Source organism: Myiozetetes cayanensis, unplaced genomic scaffold, assembly GCF_022539395.1.
Source record: "Myiozetetes cayanensis isolate MyiCay16 unplaced genomic scaffold, myiCay2020 scf1, whole genome shotgun sequence".
NCBI classification, from domain to species: Eukaryota; Metazoa; Chordata; class Aves; order Passeriformes; family Tyrannidae; genus Myiozetetes; species Myiozetetes cayanensis.
Window position 1 is genome coordinate 117,677,902 of NW_026086604.1, and position 26,227 is coordinate 117,704,128.

A 26,227-nucleotide genomic window follows, 5' to 3' on the forward strand; every position below is an offset into this window, starting at 1 on the left:
CTTCAATGGATTATGGACCCAAAGTTTTTTCTTTTGAAAGCAAAATAGTTTTCTATGGTAGCACTGTTTTTATCTAATTAAGGAGCAGTGCAATAGTTCTAATGCAAAGCATTCAGAAGAAATGTCTTGGTATGTGAGATAGTTTATTAACCATAACTTTGAGGAATTGCTGCAGTTTAGCAAGTTCAAAGCAAAATGTCAGTTGTATTATGTATATTTATGAAAATAAAAATGCTGGGTCTGCTCTACTGCTTGGGTATAAACGTGATAAATACTATATAGATAGATCAAGGAACCTTTACTTTTTAAATTTGTGATGGAATGACTGCATATCAGGCTAATAAAGCCATTAAAGTTTGTTGAGAAACAAGAGCAACCAGAGGTTATGTGGTGCCTCAGGCTATCACTTCTCAACTTGTCTGGTTTCCACAAGGTAGCTATTAAAGAACCATAATTTGTACAACTGAATTCTCAAATAAGACCCAGCAAGGTGAGTTTTAAAGGCTGAATTAATCACTCTGTTCTGTAGATACAAATCTCTCATTTGAATTTTTCAGCTTTAAGAAAGGCATCAGCACCGATCTTCTGTATATGTCTTTTCCTCTCTGTGTGCTACTCACTTTTCTTCGAACTCTCTTCAAAATGGAGGAATTAGCCAAACAAAATACTACTAATTAACCAGAGCTTCATGAATTCTTCTGACTTTATGCATGTATATCTGATTTTTTTTGGGTGTTACAAGTAGTGTGTTTGCAACAGATGTCTTGTTTAGTTTACACAGGTTTAAGGAAGGTAGCAAGGAATAGGCTGCTCGTTTATTTGTCTTGGATGCTGCTCCCTGGGCTAGGTAGGAATCTTTGAAAGGAGCAGGGTGGTTGATCCTAAGAAAGGAAAAGGGTCAGGAGGGTCCAGCTCCTAGACCACACAGTGGACAAGGCAGAGAGGTCAAGATGCAGCAGTCTTCCATGGTCTAGAGTAGAGGGAAGGATGGATGCTCCAGGGAAGTGCAGGGTAAAGGCACACAGATAAGCTTCAGCAGCAAAGGGAAGAATGTTTCCTTAAGAAACCAGAAGAGACTGAGGAAAGTTTTTGGCAAGTCTGTGAAATGTGGATTAGACAGCAAGCTAAGAGGAAAATTTTTTTGCCCAGAAAGGGGATGCTTGTTACAGGGGGTATTTTATTTCAGTCCTTTTTTAAGGAAGAGGTTCCAGTAGTTCCATCTTTGGTTTGTGGAAGCGTTTTTCTTAGCAGGCTGTAACAATTATTATTCTGTCCTTGAATCTTGAAGACAACTGTGAATAAAACTGGGAATTAAAGGAAGGAATCGCATTTTCAAAACAAAGCATTATCTACAGGAAAGCCTGTGGATCCTAGCGTGAGGGTCGTGCTTCCGTTGTCCCAAAATATGCTAACGGAATTTATACTTGTTTGCATACCTCTCTCAAATTTTATTTCCTTAAGAATTAGGAATAGATGTTAGGAAGAAATCCTTTGCTTTGAGGGTGGTGAGGCACTGGAACAGGTTGCCCAGAGAATTTGTGGATACCCCCAGATCTGGAAGTGATCAAGACCAGGTTGGATGGAGTTTTGTGAAGCCTGATCTAGTGGAAGTTGTCCCTGCCCAAAGCAGGGGTTTTGGAACTAGATGATCTTTGAAGACACTCCAAACCCAAACAATTCTACGATTCTGTGATAAGAAGTGACACGTTTCCATTACTAAATGTTGAACAGTAGTTTTAGATAATTCAATAAATGAAAGTTCAATATGGACATGATTTTGTCACAACTTTTATATGGGTCATAAGACTCAATTTCTGGTTAAACTGCCTAACTCAGGCCTACAAGGTAGTGCTCTTACAGGGCAACTGGGACTGTGTTGTGTCTCTGGCATGAGAGCTGGGGTAATCCAAAAGTACTATCTGTGAATGAATTCAAGTAATATGGACTGTAGAAGCCTTGGGTTTTTCTGAGATACAACTTCAGGCCAATTCCACATTAACCTGGGGAGCAGTTTTCATCTCCTGCTTGTGAACTATTGCTATATTCCAGTGTCCTACCTCATCTCTCTGAGGTGCATCGTGGTGTGTAGCCTTTAGGGCTAGTAAGATCTGACATCCAGAGTTGCCGGTCCCAGTCTTGATGTCATGTTTGAGAACGTGTTAGTATTTGTAGAAATGAAGATGGGAATGTTACCCAAAATATGCTATGTGTAAACAGTCTGCATTGCAACTATAACTTTCTGTGTATTTCTTAGTTACTCGATACTAGTGAATCATAACAAGAATATTTTCACTTTATTTCATCATTTTAGTTGGAGGAAGGATTAAACATAGTTGATGTAATTTCATTTAATGGCCTGGGCCATAAACAGTGCAAAGTGGCTGTGGTGTAGGCTTGTTACTTTTAATGAAAATACCCGAAGGGTGAAAGGTGCTGAATTTTTGTTGTTGTTGTTGTTGTTGTTAGTGTGCAGTTAGTGATCAACACAGGGAATGCAAAAATGCCTTGGTAGAAGAATTTTAAAAGGGGCTGTGAGAGAAGCATCTGGGAGCCAGACTTTTCTTGTGGAAACATGCCAACAACTGTATTGTGTTTCCTTTCACTAAAGTGAGCTATGCCTTGTCTTTTGTCCCTTTTTTGAGTAAATTAGTTTCTGGAATCAGACTAGAAATTCAACTGCATTAACCATGCAGATTATTAAAGGATAGTATATGATTTAAGCAAGATACTTTCTTTATAAATTCTATGTATGTAAATATTATCTCAAGTCACATTTGTCACTATTAAGGGTATATAGTTTTCAGAAATGGCTTTTAAATTTATGTCTTGCTACTGATCAATGAGTATAAGAAACTTTACTTGACTTTTACAGACTTTTTCTGCCTATCAGAAATTTAAACCTGAGAAATATAACCAAAGTACATGATTGTCAAATAACACTGTAGTACAGTTATGCACTATAGATGAGTTAATTGAATATTTGATTGCTAGATATATTTACATAGCAAAATATTTATATTTTCTATGTAGATTTTAATGGCCACCACATTTATTTTAGCAAAACATTTTAATGATAAGGTTTATAACATGTCATGTTGAACACTTAAACTATTTACATAACTAAGAGCTATTATGGGTTGAGAGAACAAACAAATTTATTTTAGTTACAGTAAATTCACATAAATCTTTATTATGTTTATATATAAGAATGTACTTATGGGCATGCCTCGTGTTTAGGCAAGCAAAGCACAAATTCCTGTGAACCTACAATGAAACCATGAACTGAACTTAAAAATTGTTGTTTGTTTTGTCCCTTCACTAATTTGTATTCTGCCCAATAATTACAAGTGCTTTTTTGTGAGGGTGAGGGGGCACAGAGAAGGAAGCATTTTTTGTTAATCACCTGAATAATTAAATATGCCTGTAGAAACATTAAACCAAGAAGCTTTCCTCTACCTTGGGGAGGAAATAAGAACAGTATCTTAAAATATTTTATTCCTTCTTTAAATGTTTAGATGTGGATTTAGGTAAGATGCCTATTGCCTCAGTTTTGTATGCCAGATTTGAAACTTTAGGAACACTTTTACAAGTGGAACCAAAATTGTGATTTTGTTGAAATTTGACGTGAAACTTTACCTTCAGAGATGCTTCTGTTCAGGTGAGGAAGTTGTTATCTAATATCTTGATCAAAAAAGAATAGGTAACATTTAAAAAACTACTAATCAAACTTAGGGAATTTGTAAGGAGCTGGATTCTGAAGTCACTTAAGAAATTTTCACCTGTCTTGATGGCCCATCAAATATTTTTTTTTGTTTGTTTTCTGAGTGTAATATGTTCTGACCCATTCACTTAGCATAGTAAGACAGTTGATTTCTGAAAAACAACCCATGAAATAGTGACTTTATTTGTAAATACAAAAAATGTTTGTGAATATAAAAATGGGATGTGAATGAATGAGTTTCTGGAAGTGGATCTCTCTGTAATTTCTTTTATTCTTCATTATAATAATTGTGTGCATATCCACGATTGAGCTTGCTTATGATGACCTTTATCTTTTCTCTTGAGAAGAATTATTATTATGGGGTCTTTCTTCATGAGGAAGTAAAAAGGTCAGTGCAAAACCCATCTCGTATTTCTATGCAGTGCACATTACACTTTGGCATATTTGTATTGAATTTTATTAATAATAATTAGATCATTTTGTCAAAGAAATTTTAGTATTCCAAAATTAGGCATTCTGAATGGTCTTCCCTGGTAGGTACTCCTGCTTTTCCTGCCCTTTTTCTACCTCTTCTCCTCCCAAGTTTGCTGTTGGTGTAACTGAGATTTTACATGCTTCTGTTCCTCCTAATTCTGTCAGACCAGCAATTTCTTCCTCCTTTAAACTTTTTCTCCAAGGACAGAAACGTGTTTTTTGATCACTTAGTCTTCATACTGTCTACCGTAAAACATTAAAAAAAAAATACTTTCTGTAGAAGAATATTTTGTTGCTTGTTTTTTTTTCCAGTAAACTACTGAGAGGTCATAAAGTATCTTGTGGCTTTTAAAAACATGACTTTTTAATCCATTGTGCTAGTTAGGTCATGTGGATGGCTATGTGTGTAGTAATATAGAAGAAATACGGTGTCCTTTTCACAGATGTATTTAGAAAGAGACATTTTTTTTTTCTCAAACAGTTCTCCAAATGTACTCATTTCTCTCTACTACTTCACTCTGTTACTATTCTTCATAGCAATAGTTGTATGATCCAAACAAGGTTATTTTGTTCAACACTAGAGAACTGCAGCCTTGAAGTGTGTTTGCTATTTGTCCCTATTGGGACTGAGAATTTTTTTGTTTACTTTACTCTTTAGTTTGACAAATGCTGTAACTCCAAAATGCTTTTGTTAGGGAGGGAGTGTTATATCTGCTTTTTGGTTTTGATTAAGCCAAACCATTAACATGTGCTTAGATTCACTGGGTGTCACAGAAAGGTTGTTTCGAGAGAGGTTTTTTTTTCTCTCCAGAAAATGGCTAAGTGAGATTCCAGTACTCCAGTATCACTGCTCCTTCTCACCTCCTGTTCCTGCAGCACTGATTCTGAGTTAATTTATAACAAAATTCTGTGTGGATGATGAGGTAGCTTTCCCAAGGTCTTCTCAGTAGGCGGCAGTGCTTCACTTTTAGCTGAGATGGCTGGTTTAGTTATTCAGATTGCTCAGACATTTGGGAATAGTGGTGGTGTACAGTAGCACTTTTCGAGATACAAGAAGTGCAGCTGAGGGGAAAAAAGTGCAGGATTTCTTAAGGAATACAGGAAATCTCACATCTGGAGACTTGGTAAGATCTGGACAAAACTGAGTAATTTGAGCTAATCCTGTTTTATAAAGTCATTAATTTCAGCTGTCTCATACATAAGCTATTAAAACGCACAGACACTTATAAACTGCTGCTGAACAGCTTAATGTGAAGTACCAAAGGAAGCTAAATGCTGTTTCCTAAAAACCTGATCTAACTATATAACTTTCTGAGTTAGAGCAGTGTGTTAGACTGAGCAATGCCCACTGGTTCCTTCTATCTCTAAGTATTTAATGATTTTAGCCTTTTCACTTTATACAGCCAGTGCTATTTATTCAAGGCCATTGGGAGATGAGGACAGTGTTAATATTAATAGCAGACTTCTGTTACTTTCTACTGGTTGAACATAGAGTGGTGCATATACTCCACTTCAGAATTTAAATAATGGTTGTTTTCAAAGAACTGGTTAAAACTTGCGCAAAAGCGTTAGTTATAAGTCCCATCCAGTTTAGCTGGTTAAGTATATTTGAACAAAACCTTTTTCCTCCATGTTGGAATCAGAATTGGATCACATGTTGGGAGAAATTTGTGCTAGGGATTGGCATGGGTTGTCCTCAAATAAAACTGAAACATCTTAGTATGCATAATATATTTCATTAAAATATATTTTTATATTGTTCATAACTCAGAGATCTCTTTCTGGAGATCTTGGAATACAATTCTGTATTGCTTTTTTCCTTCCCATCATATTTTTGAGCGCAGTGGTGACCATTTATTCAGATGCAACTTCTGCTTCTGCTCATATATTGATGTCACCTCATCTGCAATCCCAGTGTTTAGCCTGTGTTTGGATGACCCATTTCTATCACTATCGTCTCCTCTGCTTGTGTTTTGGAAACGTTTTTTGTTTTGTTTTGGTTTGGTTTTTTTCCCCACTCAAGCTTGCTATGCACTTCTCTGTTTGAGCTGTTGGGTGGTAACTAGCTAACCCATGGAAGTAGGAATAAAATAAGAATTGTCCTCTCTTCTGTCATGGTAAGAAATTCTTACATTTATCTGTTCTCTAAATAGCAACCAATTTGTTTCCCACTTCTGTCGTTGTCCTGGAGGCATTTTCATTCTCAAACCATGCACTCTAGTACAGTCAGATGGAGCTTTAATAAAACAATAGTCTGTCTCCCCCTCTCTGCTGCCCCCAAGATCTCACACTATGGCTAAAGAATAGCATCTTCAGTAGCCTTTTCTAAGCTGTTTCATTGTTTACAGAGTACACTAGGCTGCTAATGGGAATGCAGGGTGAAATGTCAAGAAGCTGTGTGTAAATCTTCCAGTAATCTGCCGTGTCCAAGAGGAGCTGGGGGAAAGGGACAGATCCCTGGGAATATTGTAGGATTATCAAAACTAAAGTTTTGCTAATTGAATTTGGAGATCTCTCCATACAGAGTGAGTGGATCTGGAGTCTAAAAGAAGACACCAGAAACGAAAATCCCTGCCATTATAAATACACATCAAGGCAAGTAAGCCTAGGATAAAGCAATACATGAAGGACTTCTGGGCTATCAAGCTGCTTAGGCTAAAACACTGTAAAGGTTTGGGTGAAGTGTATAGGCATGTATGGTGACAGTACTGCAGAGGACCCCATCCCCAAGGTAGGGGAGCACTGTCTTCAGCTAAGGCAACTTGCTGGCCCTGCATAAACCAGGGCATTAATACTCATTCCTTTGACCTGAGATGATCACTAGCCCTCGCTACTAACGCTAGCAGAAGGTGTTAGTTTGACCAAATTATACAAACAATCTTGTTCTTAAATTTTGTGTGTTTATTGCTCCTTCTCTGGAAATATTAAATGTTTCTCCAAACAAATACTCTTGTTTGTAAAAAAGCCAGTTCTTGCTAATTTTTTAAAAATTATACAGCTGGGTTGAGTTATGTTTGTTATTAGAGAAATAACCCATCTGTTATGGGGGTGGGTCAATTCATAAAATTATAAATCTGTGAGAGAAAAGGTCTTGACTCTTTTCCGCGGTAAGCACTTATTTGGGTTCAAAAGTTCTTGTTTGCATTTGTGCAGAATCATTATTTGGTAGCAAAAAAGCAGTGTGCAGGAGTAATACTCTTGGTGTTAACATGCCATTATGTCTTTTACTTTTTCATGCGCGAAGCAGTGTAGACCTGTGATACTCAGTGTCAGCAGAGTTCATGTACACACCTGTTTTTTTTCATGCATCTGTCCTCCCTGCCAAGTACAATAGTAAAGACACTATGAGAGTTTTTTTAGTTGATTGTTTACTAATACAAGTGTTTTTTTGAGGGGTCTGTCTTACAAGACTTGTTTGTATGCTTATGACCTTCTGACACCACAGTGAGTTTTCAAATGAATGTGAAGATAATGAATGTGCATTACAAGTGTGTGATTGCTCATCATTATGAAATAGATGAAAAATTAGTTCACTGCAGTAGTTTTTTCTGAACTGGTCAAAACATCTTCCAATGATTTTTCTAACAATATGTGATCGGAATAATAACTGCACATGTTGTTGTGTTCCATGCTGCAGCCCAAAGGCTTGTAAATACAAGCTGCTTATTTGCAAGTAGCTTCCAGATTTGCAATATGATTGCTATGGAAACCACACAATGAAAAGCTTATAACCATCTGTGTGGTTTGGTAGATTTTGCTGCATAGCTGAGCTGGTTTTGTTTACTGTTTTTGAAGTGTTGAATAGAATATATTAACCCACAAACTGGGATTATCCAAGGTGTAAACTAGTATTGTGCAATAACAATGTGTCACAAACAAGAAGACAATAAAATACCTAATAATAATGGCATTAAATTAGAGTCTAATATAAAAATATGGTTGTTAGTAGAGGAAACTGCTAAGTTTATACATATTTATCACGGAGCTACGACATTCCATTGGAGGAATGCGCTGTTCAAGCCAAACTCTTATCCCTTTTACAGTCAAGTAGTCTGAGTTTTTTTCCCCTCCCCCTTTAAGAAAAAAAAATTGGAAGAGAAAAATAGATTAACATAAAAACCCTCAGCAAGTGTAGAATTTGTTGTTCACTTCTAAAATTTTGTGGATGGTAGAATTATCTGTGGTTGGGTGATTATTTTTCTTTTTTTTTCCTTCAGACTGGAAATTGAATAAATAAATTATTTTCAACAACTTTCATAGATTAAATTAAAAAACCTTCAACAAATATAGTTACTTCCTTCTTGCATTGTCACAAGAATTTTGTAGGTTGTTTGCTATTAGTGTCTCTGAGTATCAGCAGAGTATGGAACATAATCTATATCTTAAGAGTTCTTCGGATCTACAGCTCTGGAAGAGTTCACTGGTTTGATTAGTGTAGATTAGTCTTATTTCGACATATTGAGAAGGGAAAGAATGTTTTGTCACTGCAGTGTAGTGATGGTGTGAAGAAGAGATACAGAGGATTAAAAATTGGACCAGATTATTTTATGGGTATGCATGGGTCTTTATACACAATATCTTAAAGAAACCAGAAGGACTTCTACTGTATTTTTGAATTTAATTTCTCACCTTTAGACTCTGCCATGTTGCAACACAAACTTTAGTATGTTGCATCAGACTGTAGCTGTAATTCCTGAGGTCATAAAGGTTGCTGTGTTTAAAGGATACCTCCTGCACATAGTTACTGCTTCAGGACATAATACCAGGAAACACTAGAAAGAACCACAGGTTCTTTTTTACTACCCTAAGCCAAACCTATTACAACTGCTCCGTGATCGTGTTAGCAAGTAGTGTGGGCCTTTTGCACAGGTTCATGTTGAGGATCTGATGTTTTTAGTGCATGTTTCAGAGAAGGCTTTCTATGGAGTCACTTCAGCCTGGTACCATGGACTGAATGCCCATTAGCAGCTGGACCATGTCCAGTCCGCTTCTGGAGTGCCTCTTCCAGCCTAATTGCACCTGAAAGTTTGTTCTCTCTGTGACAACTCTGAAGTGTAAAGCAAAGTGGAATAAGTGTGGGTGGTTGGGGTCCAAACCCATATGTGAATATGGACAGTCTTTGTTTGAATTTAGGACCTTTTCAGTATTCAAAAAGCTTTGATTCAGATATTTCCACATTTCAGATGTGGATCTGGTGAACTCTTGTTTCTAGGAAATACAGTTTTCAGGGGAATGCATATATTCTAAATTTTTCCATGAAGTCACAATGCAATCTACCTGTCTTCGCTGGACCTTATGAAAAAATCTCTTCCAACCTCTGCTGCTGTTTTACTTTAGTTGAGATACCCTCTACTGGAGTTAGTCCTCAGTTTAAGCTAATCTGATGACCATGACAAGTGATAAAGTCCACAGTACATTCAACACATCAACTGATTTGGGTCCAAACATTCAGTAACATGTAACATCAACATATATTTAATCAAAGTATAATATAATGCAGTGTGTGTTGGATGAAGCTGAGGTGTTCTGGGAAAAGGGAGCAATCCTAGGAAATGTGACTGATACTGGGATACTGCTCCCTGTGGGTGGTGTAAGTGTGGTAGGGAAGCCACAGAATGACAGTGCCTCCTAGTGCGCTGGACAGCACATAGGGATGCATTTTTGCCGTTTATGCTCCATTTGGGAGTTCTTAAAATAAACAAATGAGCATACTTGGAAATATGCAACAAGTGTTAATGCCAAGTAGGGGAATACATCTGAATGCAGTAAATGGTTTAGAGAGTTTTGTGAGAACTGCAATTTCAGATTTCTCATGTTCTATTGTTAGGGTTTTTTTCCTGGTTCCGCACACCCCCGCCCCCAGTCATTGGCTTGAATAATAGTTTATATTCATCTTGACCAGACTTTTAACTAGTCAAGACTCAGAGAGCAAAAACTCTTGCTGGCTTAGTAGGGTAGAATTTCAAAGCTCTTTGTAGAGTGAATCTTATGATGTAACTTATTTGTAGGACTGTGTATAGAGGTTAGCAGCAATTATGCATACTCATTCCCAACAGGTCTACTCTCGTGCTTTAAACATCTGCTTTAATGTTTGCAAGAACAGTCTTGTGGATAGATTAAATTTTTACAAGGCTAAAAATCCTTTGAACTTTTCATATAAAATTCACTCTTTGTCAAAGTAAATGGGCAATTACATAAAAGTTGCACAATAAGGAACATTTTAAAAGCTGTGAGTTCTTTGTTGTCTGTCATTAGTAAAATATCAAAATTAGTTGCTGAAATGTGTGCTTAAAAAAAAGCATAACTATCTGCATAATGTGATGACTAGCAAAGGCAAATAATTTAAATGTATTAAAAGTCCAATTCTTGTTTGAGAAGTGGGTTTATCAATATACTATTTCCTTATTCATACAGCAGCCTTGTCAGTTTTGATATACTGTAAATGCAAAGATAAATTTGTTTCTACTTCCTTAGGAACCTAAAGACAGAATACAGCTAAAAACCTCATAGTTTTTTTCCCTTTTTTGCCTCATCAACAGAATTGTTGACTGTGAAATGTGAGAAGCAGATCTGACTTCCCCGTACTGAGTGGAGTGTGGATTTACTTAAATGAGGGTCTGGGCATGAGAGAGTTCCCTGTCTGTGCTGGACAGGAAGTATGGAGCACATCTTTTGAAATTGCCTGTGGGGATTTCAGCGTGTTCCAAGCCTGCTTGCCAGAAAACATACTTCAGAGCCAAGGCTTTCTCTTTTCTTGTCCCTAAACTTGCACTAAGTTTTTTGATACAGTCTGGCTTGCTGAAAACTATGTTCAGGCACAGTGGGCAGGAGCAGCGAAGGTATGGCATCTATAGTGGCTGTGTACCCATCATGCAGGTGTCAAGCTAGTGTGTCTGTAGGACAGGGCTGAAGGTGAGATGTCTTCTGCCTTCTCTGCATACTGCTTTTAAGAACTGAGTTCTTTCATGGACTGGGGATACTTTTTCAATCCTTGGTTTCATTTTCTTTATCCTGTCAAGAAGTGCACGTTGCAGAAGATGACCCTCATTCTAATTGTCTCAGAATGACTGAAGAACAGCAGAACTGCAGCTCTCTATATGATTGCCTTCAGAGCAGAGTGAAAAGGGAAACAGATGTTTGCAATTGAGATTTTGAAAGAAAGCTCTTGGAGTGTTTGGATGGGTGGGGGAAACCACAGAAATAACAATGTTCCAACTTCTGTATAAATGTAAAATAGTAAACAGGGTTTACAATCTGGAAATGTAGAGTGTGGCTTTCGGACTGATGGGGGCTGTAATTCCTGTCAGCTGAGGTGTCCCTTCAGAGTTTCATCTGCAGTTATGTGTTTTGCAGAAGAACGGGTTCCTTCAAATGCTGAAGTGCCAAGAAAAGAGAGCCAGGAGGATGTTACCACGGATTCAGGTATTTAAAACCTTTCTTCTTTATTTTGCATATGCTCTTTCTTTTAACCTTTGTTTTCTTGTCTCTTCCATTTGCTGTTTTAAAATAATGTTTTTATAGCTCTATAAAGCTGCCTTTTTACCCGAGTATGTGATGGCAGCAAAACTGCTTAGCACCACTTAGGATGCATGAAAACCACTTGAGAAGGATTTATAAAGTAAGCCAATTTATACAAGGTATTCCTTCCTGAATTACTTTGTAATGACTCAATTAGCTTTCATTTCTGCACAAAGGAGATTTAGTTGCATAAATTAGCTTATCATCATTGAGGAAGTGTCACTGCTAAAGGACAGTTTATAGATACAACATGCAGTTGCTGTCAAACCTATAAGAATGTAATATAGACATCTGTGTATACTTTGTGCTTGAGCAGAACAGACTTCTGCCATTCAGAGACTAACAGGGGACAACAAGTTGCCCAAGGGACTGGCAATGTAGACATCTCTGAAAAGGTCAACTTGACACAGGCTCTGACAATCGACCCAAAGCTCTGTCTTCTTTGATAAAAATCAGATAAACTTAAGACCACTAATTGATCTGCAGCCTGTTTAAATGTTGGCCATGCATATCTTCATTGCATATGATTACCACAGAAAGCAAATGAATTGGGTAAGAAATGCCAGAGTCCAGTGACAGCAGCATAAAAATTGGAAAAGGACACAAATGCCCAGAAAGGCTGTGAAGGATATTCTCTCAGCTTTAGCTTGGCAAACTGCCCTTGTGCTAATTATCTCTGGGACTGGAAAAATAACTGCATACACCATGTAAAGTCATATGGCCAGACAACTTTTCTTGACAGAAAGGTATTTCCAGTTATGCTTAAAAACAAGATATATTTGTGTTTCAAGGGCACAGACCTTTAGATAAACTATTGGTGATTTGACACAGCAAGTAGAGAAGACTGCTCCTTATCAGACCTTACACCTTTTTGAGATCTGCTGCATTGTAACTGTGACCTGCACTGACATGCAATCTGGCTCTCCTTCCCCCATCGTACATAATACACATAATTCTTTCAGGGCTGTCAAGGAAGGGGTGGGCAAGAAGAGTTCCTTTAGGAAGTAGCTCTGCAGTGCTCTTCCTGTTGCAACATGTGGAGAGGAAACAGAGGCCTGATTTCCTGACCCATACAGGAAAGCAGGAACAGGTTGCTGTGAGGAGTTTTGGGTTGCTTTTCTTGGAAAGGAAACAGGAGCCAAGTCATCAGATGCTGTTAGCATTATGCTGTGCTAAAAACATGTGTAAAACAACATGACTCATTACAGCCTTAATATCTAGTACTCATTTAGACATTACTGTAATTATAAGAGTGTGTTGTCATAATGGAGCGTGGGGTCAATCCAATTATAAAGTTGCCAACAGCATTGGTTTTTTTTCACTAATGTATCTTCCTGAAGTTCTAATTGGTCATACTTTTAAGAAACCAAAACCTTAGCATCTACAGTTTTGAAAAGTTTTAACTACTATGAGAACAGCCCTGTCAATCTTACTAGTATTTTTGTAATGTATTTGAAAATACCAGAGCAGTTCCCCCCAGATATCAGATTCATTCCAAGCAATAACTTTCTCATCTGATCTTACATAGTTCACTATTTAATACTAGTAATTGTTTTGACTTTAGGGCTGAGTTGACATGACTATTTCTGATGGGCATCACATCATAAGTATCTGATTTGACTCAAGAATATTTTATGATTGTCCACACAAACAGGGCATAAATTCTTAAATTTAATTTATTGCTTAATTTTACTAAACCTGAACTCCACAGAAAATATTCTGTAAATTGCCTGTGAGCTCAGGCTGATAAGTACAAAAAAAGGTTTCTTTTTTTCCTACTCTTTTCTTGCTCTAACACATTTCTGCTTCAATTAACTGGCAGACTTGAGTTCTTATTCTGTCGCTCTTGATGCAGACTGTTGCTGCTGGGTAGCTTTACATTAATTGGTAGTGACCTAATTACTTAAAAAATACCAAAGCATTGAAGAGTTTCATTTATGGCTTGCTTGGTCTTTCTTGCTATGACTATCTACCCATTATCTTTTCCACAATCACTGTTTCAAGAAGTGTCATGTATTGTGCTGTATCAGTGTAAATATCTTGATTTTAGACTAACTAAGGAGCAGTAAGAGAAAGATAATACTGAACAGGTTGGGCTAAATTAGAGTTTGAATTCAAATAAATACACTATAATTATTTTTCCCTTATTTCCTAACTTTTCTGGCCTGTGGGATAAAGGGCAAGTAAGGCATTTTTTGCAGTTTAGGACATCATCAGAACTAACAAATACCAATGTTCCTTAACAGGGTTTGTCTTGTCTGGGCATTGAGACTCAACACTGAGAGTCACTCATTCTGGTAGCATTAATTTTGAACTTCACCTGTATCTCCATCTTTAAACCTTCAGTTTGGTAAATATTGAGCACATCATTAATAAAAGGGAATACAATGTGTATTTTTCAAATATTGTTAAGTAATCTTCAAATCTGGTGCTATTAACTTTTGAAGAATCTTATTAATTAATGATTTGAAAAATATGAGTCAGAATGGCCAGCTGTTTAATATACTAGGCAGTTGACCAGGGTTGTGAAAGGAAAGCATACATCTGTATTCCTTTATTCCACAAGTGATGCATAGGCAAATAATATAATTACTAGCTTTAAATCACTACTATAGTAGGGTTTGCTAACTTAGATTCCATCAGTGTTGAAATGGAAGACTAATGGAAATTAGGCACAGTCACATTTATTCTAATGTTTTAGGTAGTACATTTTCATATTTTTTTCATGTTTTTTCTCCCCATGGCTATTGTAGTTTTTAGAATAGTATTATAATTTTTTCCCCTTGAAGAATCCATGGGCATTCTTAAGTTTTAAACAGTAATATTTGTGTTGCATGCTTGAGTGATATATTTGTCAGATTTTTTTTTACCTGAACTGTTCACCTTTCTTTCTACAAGGATGTGTTGTCATATGCCAGCGTTTTTCAGTGAAATAAGCAGTCTGAGACTACTGTCAAAGAGACTGGCAGCACTGCCTTTTGATCTGTCAAACTCTGAAGTGTTTTCATCAGTATATCGGACAAAAATATCTATTGTTCCTAATACTGTTACTGGAAAAACAGAGATGGCAGAAGAAAACCATGAGGAATTCTTTTTGGAAGAGTATTGGAAACTGTTGGATAGTAGTTCATCCAGATAGCTGTCCTAGAATAAAAGAAGTATTTTTGGAAGAAAAAACCTATCCAAAATCTTGCTCACCCATTTCTTGTCACTGGTAATCTTAAAAGCAGTGGGTAGGTAAATGCAAACTGCTTTCTGCCTCTGCCACACACTTAACTTTTTTTTAATCATGTCTTATTTGTATTTGTGGCCTAAGTGACAGAAACTTTAAAATATGACAGACTTTAGTTTAGCCATTATGTCATCATAGTATTTTTAAGGCACGTGACATTTCATAGTATATGAGAATAGAGTGTAATTGTGACAGAGAAATCAATACCTTTTGAATTTGAACTCTAATGAGCACATAAGTTCTTGATGCTAAATCCATCTGCTTTCAGGTATTACCTGTGTTTAAGAAGCTCCACATTATTTCATTACCATATAAATAACAAATTCCTTTATGCAGGCCCCCTGGTTTTGTTTTATACCATTCTTCAGAGGCAATAAAATGAAATTTGTCAGGGTCCTCTCAAACTGAAAGAGGGACTGAAGTAAGAAAGAATGGGCTCCTGTTTTGCAGAGGTTTTTGCAACTTTTTTTCATTCTACACCTCTGTTTGTGAGGCACTATGAATCACATTATGAAGCATTATTCACCTAAGATGTATAAAATCTGAAGTTGCATTTACAATTATCTTTTATTTGTGTGTAGTTGCCCTTGCACAGTTTGGAGAAATTTGTGCTGATGGGCATGAGAGAGGTTTTTAAATTTGAAATTAACACTTCTTGGAAGACCAGCATAGTTGTTTGCAAACTTACACTGCCACTTTCTTTCCCTGTTTTTTGTTTCTGTGCTCCTGATGTACTGGTATATGTTCTGAAAAATGTGGCTTTCTGATTTAAATGACCCTGGCTTATGCTGAATTCACAAATGAGGGCACAGAGCCCTGGTTAGTCTGTGGTCAATATCCATTGTTGCAATAAGCTTATTTTAAAATGCATCTTTTCTGGTGTTGCCATGCTCGTAGCTGATTTGCTTTCCCACTTTAAGAGTCAATTAAATGCTCATGATGAACATGCAGGGAGAGATGTGTCTCACCCTCTGTAGTGTCTCTTCTGTTGCATCTCCCATTAGTGTTAAGAGGAGTTAATTCAGGCACACAAAGGTAAGAACAGAGCTCAAAGCGGTAAAGGTCAGCATGATTTCTTGATTTCTTTCAGTGCTGTTCTGAAGAAGTAAAAATCCTGATTAATGTATTTTAAACCACATCAATGAGCTAACTGCTCAAAGATTTGAAAGGCAGGATATACTGAAATAGCTTTTATAGTTTATACTCATGTGGGCTTTATGTTATCTTTCACAAGATAAGGGTTGGGAACTGTGATCAGTATGATATCGAAAGATGGAGGAGAGATTCTGATTTAATATTTATCACAATTTAATTTCTCGCTAACCTGTGTTACTGTTTGTAATTGTCTAATGCTAAATTGGTAAATAATGGACTAAAAATTAGGAAGGGCCAAAATTTGGAGGAGCAGCATTTCAAACTGATTCTGCTTTCCTCTTGAAATGATAATGTCTAGGCATTTTAGAGTAACCAAATCTCATATTTCTGAGTGGTTGGGAGTTTTATACGTGTATCTAGTTGCTGCTTTTGGGGTGAGGACGGAAGAATTCAGGCACTGGCAGCCAGAACGCCCCCTAGTGCTGCATAGGAAGTCGTAGCTCCTAATCACCAGTTTATGGAAAATTAAATGGTGGGTAATTGGCATTGCAGCTTTAAATTCAAGGTTGTGAATATTTAGCTTTATGACAGTATTGCCATCCAAATAAAATAGCACAGAACACAGATTGAAATGGAGAAATAGAAAACAAACTCTTCTTGCTCATACAGTTTATTAAAATTCAGATCTTAAGTATTTGCCAAAATAGGGAAGAGCACAAGTTGAATACTGCTGGTTTTTTTATAGCGTGACGCTTTCTATCACTTGATACTTGATATTTTAACAGGATTTTTTTGGTAATAAAGTGAACCAATCATGATTAAATTGTAAACTATAAATAATGGTGTAGAGTGCTAACGACATGCAAATGTAACTGGTATATGTTGGAATACCCAGCAAGCCTGCTGTTCAAGGATCATATAACAAAACTAAGATGACAGCCTTGATCCAGCCAGTTCAGTGATATTTATGTTATCAGAATTAGAAGATAGCTTTCCAGTGATGTAAATTATTAGTACATATACATTCTGTCTGGTTAGTGTATACATAATGTAACTGGTCATCTTAGTGGTATTGCTTGCATTCTTTTTGCATTAACTCATCACACTCCATTCTCATGGAATTAAAAACAGGAAATAGTTTGCAGTGTAACAGAAGCACCCAGTGTATTTAACTGTGTGTGAGCGCTGTGTTTCAATAGATGTACTCTGTATTGTAAATGTATGACAAAGCATTTATTACTGTGTTATTGCCGTATTACAGAGCAAAGAGTGCTAAATAATCAATCAGTTAATGGTCTGTATGGCAGCTTGAACACAGCACATCCATTGTGCTTATGCTGTTAGAAGGATGAGTTTATGACTGTAGTGTAGTTGCATGTTTAGCCAGAGCTTAATGTCCTAAACTGGAGCTGACACAAATATTTTTGAAATGCAACTTCAGCAACAGTTTCCAAGTTCTCTAATATTTCACAAGGAACAATCAAGGATTATCTCAAAGGTTCTCAGAGAAGCTCTTTAATTTTGTTGGAACAGGAGAAGGAGGGGGATTGTATCACAAAATAGTTACTTTGGCTTCCTTTCACAGAATATTATTAATTATGTTCTAACAATTTTATCAGTTTCAAGTAGAGATACATATGTGGCTTCCTAGAAATGTACTAGTAGAGGAAAACTAGGTGCATTAAGTTGCAGCTGGAAAATGCTTTGAAAACCTGTAGCTACATGTTTCTCAGTGATGCAACTTGCCAGTGAAGGGCTTGCACATTAAACTTGTTTTCTACTTGCTTCTGTGGTATGAAGGAGATGTTTCTAAAAAAAAGGAGTAAGAAATGTGTGCTAATAAATTGCATAGTACTATCTGGAGATTTAAAGTGTAACTTTAGTTCCCACAGTCTTTATCCTTTTCTAATTAGATGCTGTTTTCTTTGCAGATAGCGAAAATATCGATTATGCCAATTTCTATCTAGGTTTGTGGGACTGCACAGGAGATGTACCTGATGAGTTGACATTTAAACGGGGTGACGTTATCTACATTCTCAGCAAGGTAGGAGGTACTGCTGGGACTACATAGTTGTAAAAAGAGAGCCATGGCAGAAGGACACATTCCCACAGTTCTATGGGGGGAAATTGGCACTCCCTTTCAGATCCTTTGTTTGCAATCAGATATTCACTGCAATTAATTATTTTGTCAAATGAACTATAACCACATTTAAAACATAGCTGTGTAACAGGAATTAACTTAAAAGCATGTTTATTTACTTGTTAAATCTTGGCTACCATTTGTTAACTGATTTAACAGGAGACAATGTGCTTTCTGCTTGCAGAAGTTAATCTTGTAGAATTCTAAGTTATCTTGTATGTTATGCTTTTTGTTTCCTGTTTTATATTCCTGACTGTGCTAATTCTGACTCTTTTTTGGGATCTTGCTGCAGAAGATGTGCTTTTTTGAACTATGCTTTCATCTTTGTATGTAAACTGTAATTGTTCTGACAGCTCAGATTCCAAATTTGTTTGCTCTGACAGATTTGGGCAATTTTTAATTGCAAACTTTCCTGTTTGCAAAGCAAATGAGAAATACTATTCCTTTAATCTGAATAGACACTAAGCATGAAATACAAGCATGAAGTATAAACATGAAATTTTATTCTGCATTAATGTTGGTTAATTTGCTTAATTTCCTTAACCTCTCTAACAAAAACAAAACCTCTCCTAAAATATATATCTCATGGTCCATTGAAGTCTACTTCTGAAAAATTAATCAAAGGAAATTTCTCTTCCCCATGTGTTAGAAAAAACCCTGAGCTTTTAAAGTTCTCATTGAGAAAAACTACCTTTAAAAACATGTGTAGAATATAGATCTAATTGCCATTCAGGGTAATTAGTACCAAAAATATTGTAGGACATTGAAATATACAAGTAGGTGCATGAAAGCTAAAGACTTAATTTGTCTTAGTTTCAAACTCTTAAGTTTTGTCACAATTGCTTTAAATCTTCTGTGATACCTTTAAGTATGTTTCTGGATAATAAATGTAACAACTTCTGTTTTAAATAAATTTAAGATTTATGGATAGAATGATAGTCCTATATAAGAATATGGAAGATATATTACTAAATCTAATTTGACCATGTATGTCTTTTGAGGTATTTCATCATCACTTAAGCTAATAACTGAATTGCATTACTAAAGGCTGAATAACACTCTTGGATTGGGCAAACTTTCCATCAGTTATTCAGCACTAAAGAATTGTTCTAATTTAAAAGAACGACCTCTTACCTCTCTTCCTCCCCCAAAATAGCCCATGAGCGAATGGATTCCACTGCATGGGCTTGGCCTCTTTGTGGGTTGTGCTCTCTGGGTACAGTATGGGGACTATAAAATCTCAATCTTCATCTTGTAGGTGAAAAAAATTGTTTGCTACTCCTTCCCCAAAAATGTGAGGAATTTAATTTAAAAAATGGAGCAGAATAAAAAAAACAGTAGCTTAAGCTGTCGTGTGTATATCAACTGACTTGTTGCCATGCCGTGATTAATCCATAATCGGTCCTTGAAACAGGCTTGCTGCTGCTCCAGATATATAGATTTTCTCTCTCTGGATTGATTTCCACTCCAAAATATAGCCCAGAAAATTTGGCCCTGTTTCGCTTAAAGATTGTTACAGCTTTTTCGGAAAAATGAGTGTTGGCCACTACTGTCAGCTTGGAATTTAGGGTCCTCGGAGGGCAAAGTGCCAGAGAATTATCCATCTTAACCTTCCACTTGATTCAGTTTCAAGGTCTGATCATTTATGAGCTCTTTGTTTGGTAAGTGAAAATATAACCAAAGGAAAAGTGAGCCTAGCCACCCTGAGGCGGGTCAAGACTTTTCTTTTAAAATATTTCTTAATCCACTACATTAATACTTGGATTTTGTGGCAGTCGGCAGGCATCCTAGGCAATTTTTTTATTTTTTCACACCATCTAGTGGTTGAAAATGAGAGATGCAGGTACTGACAGAGGGTTATGTGTATGGATCCAAAATGGTGTCATAAATTCAGCTTCAGCTGAACCTAGCTATGGATTTATTGCCTTTCTATCATATGTCAGCCACGTATGAACATTGCTCTTGAAAATCACATTTTGCTGGTAAGGAAGTAAGTAGGGGTATAGTAATGTTATAACATTACTATAGGAAGGGTGAAGCATTAGCAAAATATCGAGCATATTTGTGCAACATGTAATAGTTCTTTGTTTTACAGTGAAATGTAAATGCTCTGATGAATGTGATAAGATAGATATTCATCTCTCCCAGAAATAGTTATGCCAAAGCAATATATTTTTACCAGCTTTTCACATACCTTTATAGAAATTAGGGGAAAAGTGACTATTATGTTTCCAAGAAGAGAGATCATTAGTACAACAGAAATAATTATGAATCGGTTTAGCAAATTTTAGCATTTATAGAGTTTAAATAAAGCAAGAGGAGCAATATGCTACATGTAAGTTTCTAGGTGAATGCCTTTTAGAAAAATGAGCATGGTTTCAATTTGGCAGTGTTTACTTCTTAAAATAGCTAAGCATTCTGCAAAGACAAGTCCCCCATAATTTGCTTTAAACTGAGCATCAGAATTCAATGTTAGTTCAATGAGCATGAGCTCATACTCTGACAACAGAGATACCTGTGCCCGATTAGTGTAATTACTGTAGAAGAGCATGTTTTTCTTGTTTTAAAGGTACATTCAAAAACTACCTTTTTTTTTTACAAGAAAAACCCCCAAACCAACAAGAAAACCAATAAAACCACTCCCAACTTTTGTCTAGGTTTGAGAGTTTCTCTCAAAAGTTGAGTTTTTAATCTGAGCAGAATTAACAGGACTATTCTCAGTTAACTACTGGTTAACTTTTCTTATTTAAAAAAGTAGTTAACTTTTCAGATTAATTGATCAATGTATCTGTACAGATATATTATTATTATTAATTTATAGTACCTTGAATATTCAAGTGTCTTTTATCACTTATACTATGAATGATGTGAACTTTCAGAAAACTATATACCCCTATTCCATTACACAGTAAAAAAATACTTTATAGTTCTAATGATAAAGGGACTCTTTAATAACATTTTTTAGTTAATATTGACTATTAGAAATGTAACACTTTGGAGTCCTGTTTGCTGAAAGGATAATTGCTCTTAACTCCTGCTCAATTATGGGCTTGCCTTTGCTTTCAAGCCCATGTGATAAATGGGGAAACAGACCATGATATAGCAATCATTTTTATAAATCTTCCATAGCTCTACTCAAGAAATCAATTTCCAGAAACAAAGATAACTGTGAATGGAGGTAGCTCTAATCTTTTTCCTAAGTTTCGTATGCACAATTTATGCAAGTGCAGCACTAGCAGTAAGGGTTTGTTTGCTTTTGGTGTATGTTTTGTGTTGTGAAATTCCATAATTTCTCATTGGCCAAAAGCAAGTAGTAATGAAAATTTACCTAGATGTTAGCAGGCACCTGCTTAGTAAAATTACAGACATTTCTTTACTTTAAAGCTAATTTAATATCCATTTTTTTATATTTTTATTAAAATAGCAAATAATTTAAAAATCAGAAATTATATCTCAAACTGGAATTCTCCTTACCTGTTATTATTTCATTACATGCCAGTGCTGTTCACTCTGATATTTATGAGTCATGGAAATCTCATCTGCGACTTAACCTTTTGCTCTAGAATTTTTTATGAAAGTAGAGCATTAATTTGGTGTTTAGATTACCTTTTATTCAGTGATTGTAGGTTTCCAGCATGGCAGATTTTTGTTCTTTCAATGCAATAAATGTCTGTTAAAATGCTCACATCTCAACCTGTATTTTTTACTTATTGAAAAAACAAACAAAGAATCTCCATAGCTCAGGTTACTGCTTATGAAATAAAGTGCAACTTAATAATGCAGCTGTTTCAGAATCACTGAGCATTTTGTACACTATCTGTATAAGCTTAATAAAATGTATTTATTCAGTATTTTTTCAAAAAGATATCAAAGGCATACTAAAATCCTGAGTGTTTCTTTAGTCAGGCTGTTTTCTGGCTGAGCATACTGAGATCTGTATTTAAGGGTAATTTCTGTTTCCATGACCATACTGCCTGTGACTCCCCTAGCAAATAGGGAATACCAATAGGAGCAGATTTGCAGAGTGAAACACTTAGTGCTTGAGGCCCTGGTGTCCACAAAACACTTTCTGAAAGCTGCTTGATGTCTGAAGAGGTCTAGCGTTGTTTTGTGGAATGAGAACAAATTAGTGGTTAGAGTACGTTCAATTGTATCTTCCATTTTATTCTCAAATAAATGTAGTGTGTGTGCTCTGCAAAGTTAGCCAATGTGGGGAAAGTGGGAGCATTGGGAGATTCACTTGAGTGGGATGCTTCAGATCAAAACTCAAATGCTACACTGAAGTTGTATATTACCCTTTCTCTGGCTTGTTTAGGTGTATTCCTCATGGGAGGGAAGGTGAATAAATACATGTCTAAACACAAGATAAAACTGAAGGCCTTTAGATAGAGGGTTAGTTAAGACTAATGCCAAGTGGCTCTAGGTCTGCTGGATTGCATACTGATCATATTTAAGCCTTTACCTACCTGATTAGAAAAAAATTTGGCCTTGGGTCATCTAATGGAAAGTAAAATGGCCTTTTTATTGTTCCAAGGTGTTTTCTGAGGACACTTTTGGTTCAGAATTCAGTCTGCTTACCATGATTTATATTGGAAATCTTTAATTGGTGTCTATTTTGTCTCATGTTATTGTGGGAAATAAAACTTAATAATGCAACCATACAATAAATCTGAGGCTTATATTTTTAAAGATGACCATTTTATTGCTGTCTTAAAACAACTCTACTACCTGTGAAGAAGTCTCATTCACTTACCTAAAGCATTTGTCATTCTCTGCTTTTTAGAGAAAACGCTGTTCTGTGCCAAAACTGCTCCCTAGTTGATAGTGTATCATTCAACAATTACACCAAAGGAAGTTCTAAAACTTTTTAGCTAGTATGAATCTCCTGGATGAATTAGAGATGTTTTAAAATATTTTCTTGCCAAAATTGCCCCCCAGGATATTCTTTGAAATTTTTCTCTGCTTCCCACACATATTTAGCTTGATAGTAAAGGCTACTTATTTTAACCTCAAAGAAGGCTATAGATATCTTTTGCTTTTGAGTTTTAAGGTTTGCAGGTATTCAGTGAATATTACTCACAACTCCACTGGAAGAGGGAAGGAGAAAAATGTTGAATTCACCCACTTCAGTTGTGTTTTTTTTTAAAAATACCACTGCATTGTTTTCTTCAAGGCATTGAAATACAATGATGATTTTCAGCAACTCTTCTTAAAAAACAAAACAAATAAAAAAACCCACTCCACAAATATGAAAAACCATACCATATGTATTTAACAATGGGGACTAATTTTACAAGAACCAGATGTTCTCAACTTTTGCTGAAGTCAGTAGAAGTTAATATGGTGCAAAACATCTGGAGAACCTAATTTAGGCAGAGGATCTGTTCTAAAGGTAGAGACTGTATTGGAAATTTTCTCTTTTTGCATGTCAGAATTGTATTCTATAGAGGACTAAAATCTTGGATTTAAAAGATATCTGTAGAAAACAGTGCATTTCTAACTACTGTGCTTTCCCCAGTGCAAAAGCTTTTATGAGCAGTTTCTCCTGGAGTCATGGGTGCATACACATCAGTGCAGTGAAACTGGTGGGATGGGGACAAGGAGAAGTGCCTGCTCACACTGTTGAGTTGAAAGCATTTAAGGAAACTGTAAACCCTGATGGGATTTTCCCCCCTGCTATCAAAGCATGCTGTACAGAGAATGTTTTGCCAGCATGTTAAGTCATAACCTGTTCCTTGCTGCTCTGTGAAATTACTTCACTTTGGTTAATAAATTTCTGCGAGTTAAAAAAATAAGCCACTCTATGACAGTGGAATTGCAGAAGTAGCTTAGAAAGCATTTGCTCATTTGGTAAGGTTGTTGTTTCATATTATTGGGCATAATATATTCCATTGCCCTGGTGCTTGTCTTCCAGGGATTGTGGTGGCCCCCTCCTCCCCCCAGCCCTGCTAACATTGCCTGGTATGGCAAATGTGCTCCCTGTCACATGGCAGAGCGTGGCCGCACACTTGTGCATTCTCCTCATTGCAGGGCGGCTGGATCTGGCCCTGCCCCCCTCTCCTATCCCTCTGTTTGCCTTGGAGCAATTCATTTTGCAGTTATTGAATTTCTTTGGAGAGTTATTTTCATACAGCGAGCATCACAGCACCTCTGGATCTTGATAGCGTTTCTACATAAGGAGAAAGAAGCTTTGTGTTAGTAATTACCTAACATTGTCAGGAGCTGACTGCAGGCCTCTTTCTAGTGATAACAGAATAACCACATAATGTAGCTTTATAGCACATGATTAATAGAAAATAATTACACATCCTACAAAGGGATGCAATATTTCTTATAAATTGACTACAATGGTTTCCTGTAGATTAAAGGACTCTTCATTATTTTATCAGTCCTTCTGAAGTATAGTTGCTTGCCTATGTTAGCAGTTAAGAGCTGAATGCAGTGAGGGATACCAGATGGTAAACCCAGTGGTACCTGAGATCTGAAACTGATGCTTGCAAAAGCACCGTGCTTCCCAACTTTTATTTTTATAAAACTCTTAACTTCTGCATATTAGTGCTTCTGCATATTAATCATTATTTCCCACAAATGTAGACTGTAGACTTTCATTCTACACATCTTAACCAGCAATAATAGACATATGGACCTCACAACAGCAGTGTATTAATTAAATTATATTGCTGTGAGGGAGTTTATAATTGATAACATTGATAGAAACAATAGATCAGTTTGGATTTTATGCGTGACTTCAAGAAAGGACTAGGGGGCTGCTTATCTGCCTCACTAGTTAAGCACTCTTGTGGTACTGAGGACAGGAAGGAGTGGTTAGGAGTTTAAAGAGAAATGTCTGTACTTTAATCAGTTTAAAAGGGAGTGCTTTCTAATTATTCTAAAACTGAGATTAAAGTTTTATGTTCTTGGTAGCCAGGTATCTCCATTGTATTTTTCAGACTTGTATAGACAGCAGATAGTTTAATTGGGATTCATGTTGCTCTTGAGACCCATGCGAAGAATAGTAATGTAAAGTAAAAGCTTCTGTATTGCAATATTGTCTGTATGGTATAATGGTTGCAGTGAATCCTTAAATTAGTTTACTAGTCTGTTACATCAACATTCATTTCATCTTCTCACTTAGTTTCATGCCAGAGCAGTAAGTGGTGTATTAGTAAGTAGCAAAAACCAGAAAGTTTTCAAAACAGCAGCATGCTTTTAATTTTAATTTGAGGTATCTGAATTGTTTCTTTAAAAACAATTGTTTCTAAGTTCATGTAGTGTTGCTAAGTGGAACTTTTTCAATGGGTAATGTAATCCACAGGCTTTTTCTGTGCCATTTGTCATATGCAGTTTAATGACCGCTTAACTGAGCCACTTCCCTCATTTCATGTATTGTTTGTTTTTTTGGCTGATGTCTAGCAAAACTTGCTTAATCACTCTTGTCAGTCACTTCGTGTATTCCATGTAGCAGCTTAAAATCTTTTGTTGCTTACTCTTGGAGAGATTTATTTCTGAGATTCCAGTAGTATACGTGAGTGCCGCTCCTTTCAGCAATTTCCCACTGCAGTCTTGAAATCCGGTTTGTATATTTAAATAGTGTATTGCAAGATAAAGCATAGATTTTTTTTTTTAAACAGGCTGATCTGGAACATTAAAAACCTCAGTGTCAGGGTATTGTTTTGCCTTTAAGGATTTGGGGTGTAATGTGAAGCCCCATGAGAAGGGTTATGAGCAGTTCTTAACTTCTGTAGAGAGCAGTGTGCACTGAAGATCAGATTCAGATAGCTACCTCTAGACTTTCAAGACCAGACCCATCCCCAGCACTGACCTGCAGTGGAATGGTGGAATTATTTTTTAAACTTTCTCATTTGCATGTTCACATCATAAATAAAGGTGTTCCTGCTGCTTTTTATGCGAGTTTCCTTTAAATCACACTTGCTGCAGTATTTTATGGATAGCAGGATAGAATCTTTCAAATCACCAATTCATTGTTAAGAGAAGGAGGAAAATGTTTAATATAAGACTAGTGTTTAGCCATCCACAATTAGTGTGT

The 26,227-nt window shown here is 36.3% G+C and overlaps 1 protein-coding gene across 12 annotated transcripts in view; it reads left to right on the top strand.

Annotated features, from left to right (window-relative positions):
- Nucleotides 1-26,227, top strand: part of SKAP2 (src kinase associated phosphoprotein 2) — a 186,979-nt gene that overhangs the window by 88,412 nt on the left and 72,340 nt on the right. For 9 of the 12 annotated variants that reach the window (XM_050316032.1, XM_050316023.1, XM_050316015.1 and 6 more), the window contains 2 exons: nt 11,549-11,617; nt 17,972-18,084. In XM_050316032.1, coding sequence (XP_050171989.1) covers nt 11,549-11,617; nt 17,972-18,084 — 182 coding nt within the window. The remainder of the gene's footprint in view (nt 1-11,548; nt 11,618-17,971; nt 18,085-26,227) is intronic. The other 3 variants (XR_007629004.1, XR_007629000.1, XR_007629001.1) reach the window with 1 other exon arrangement.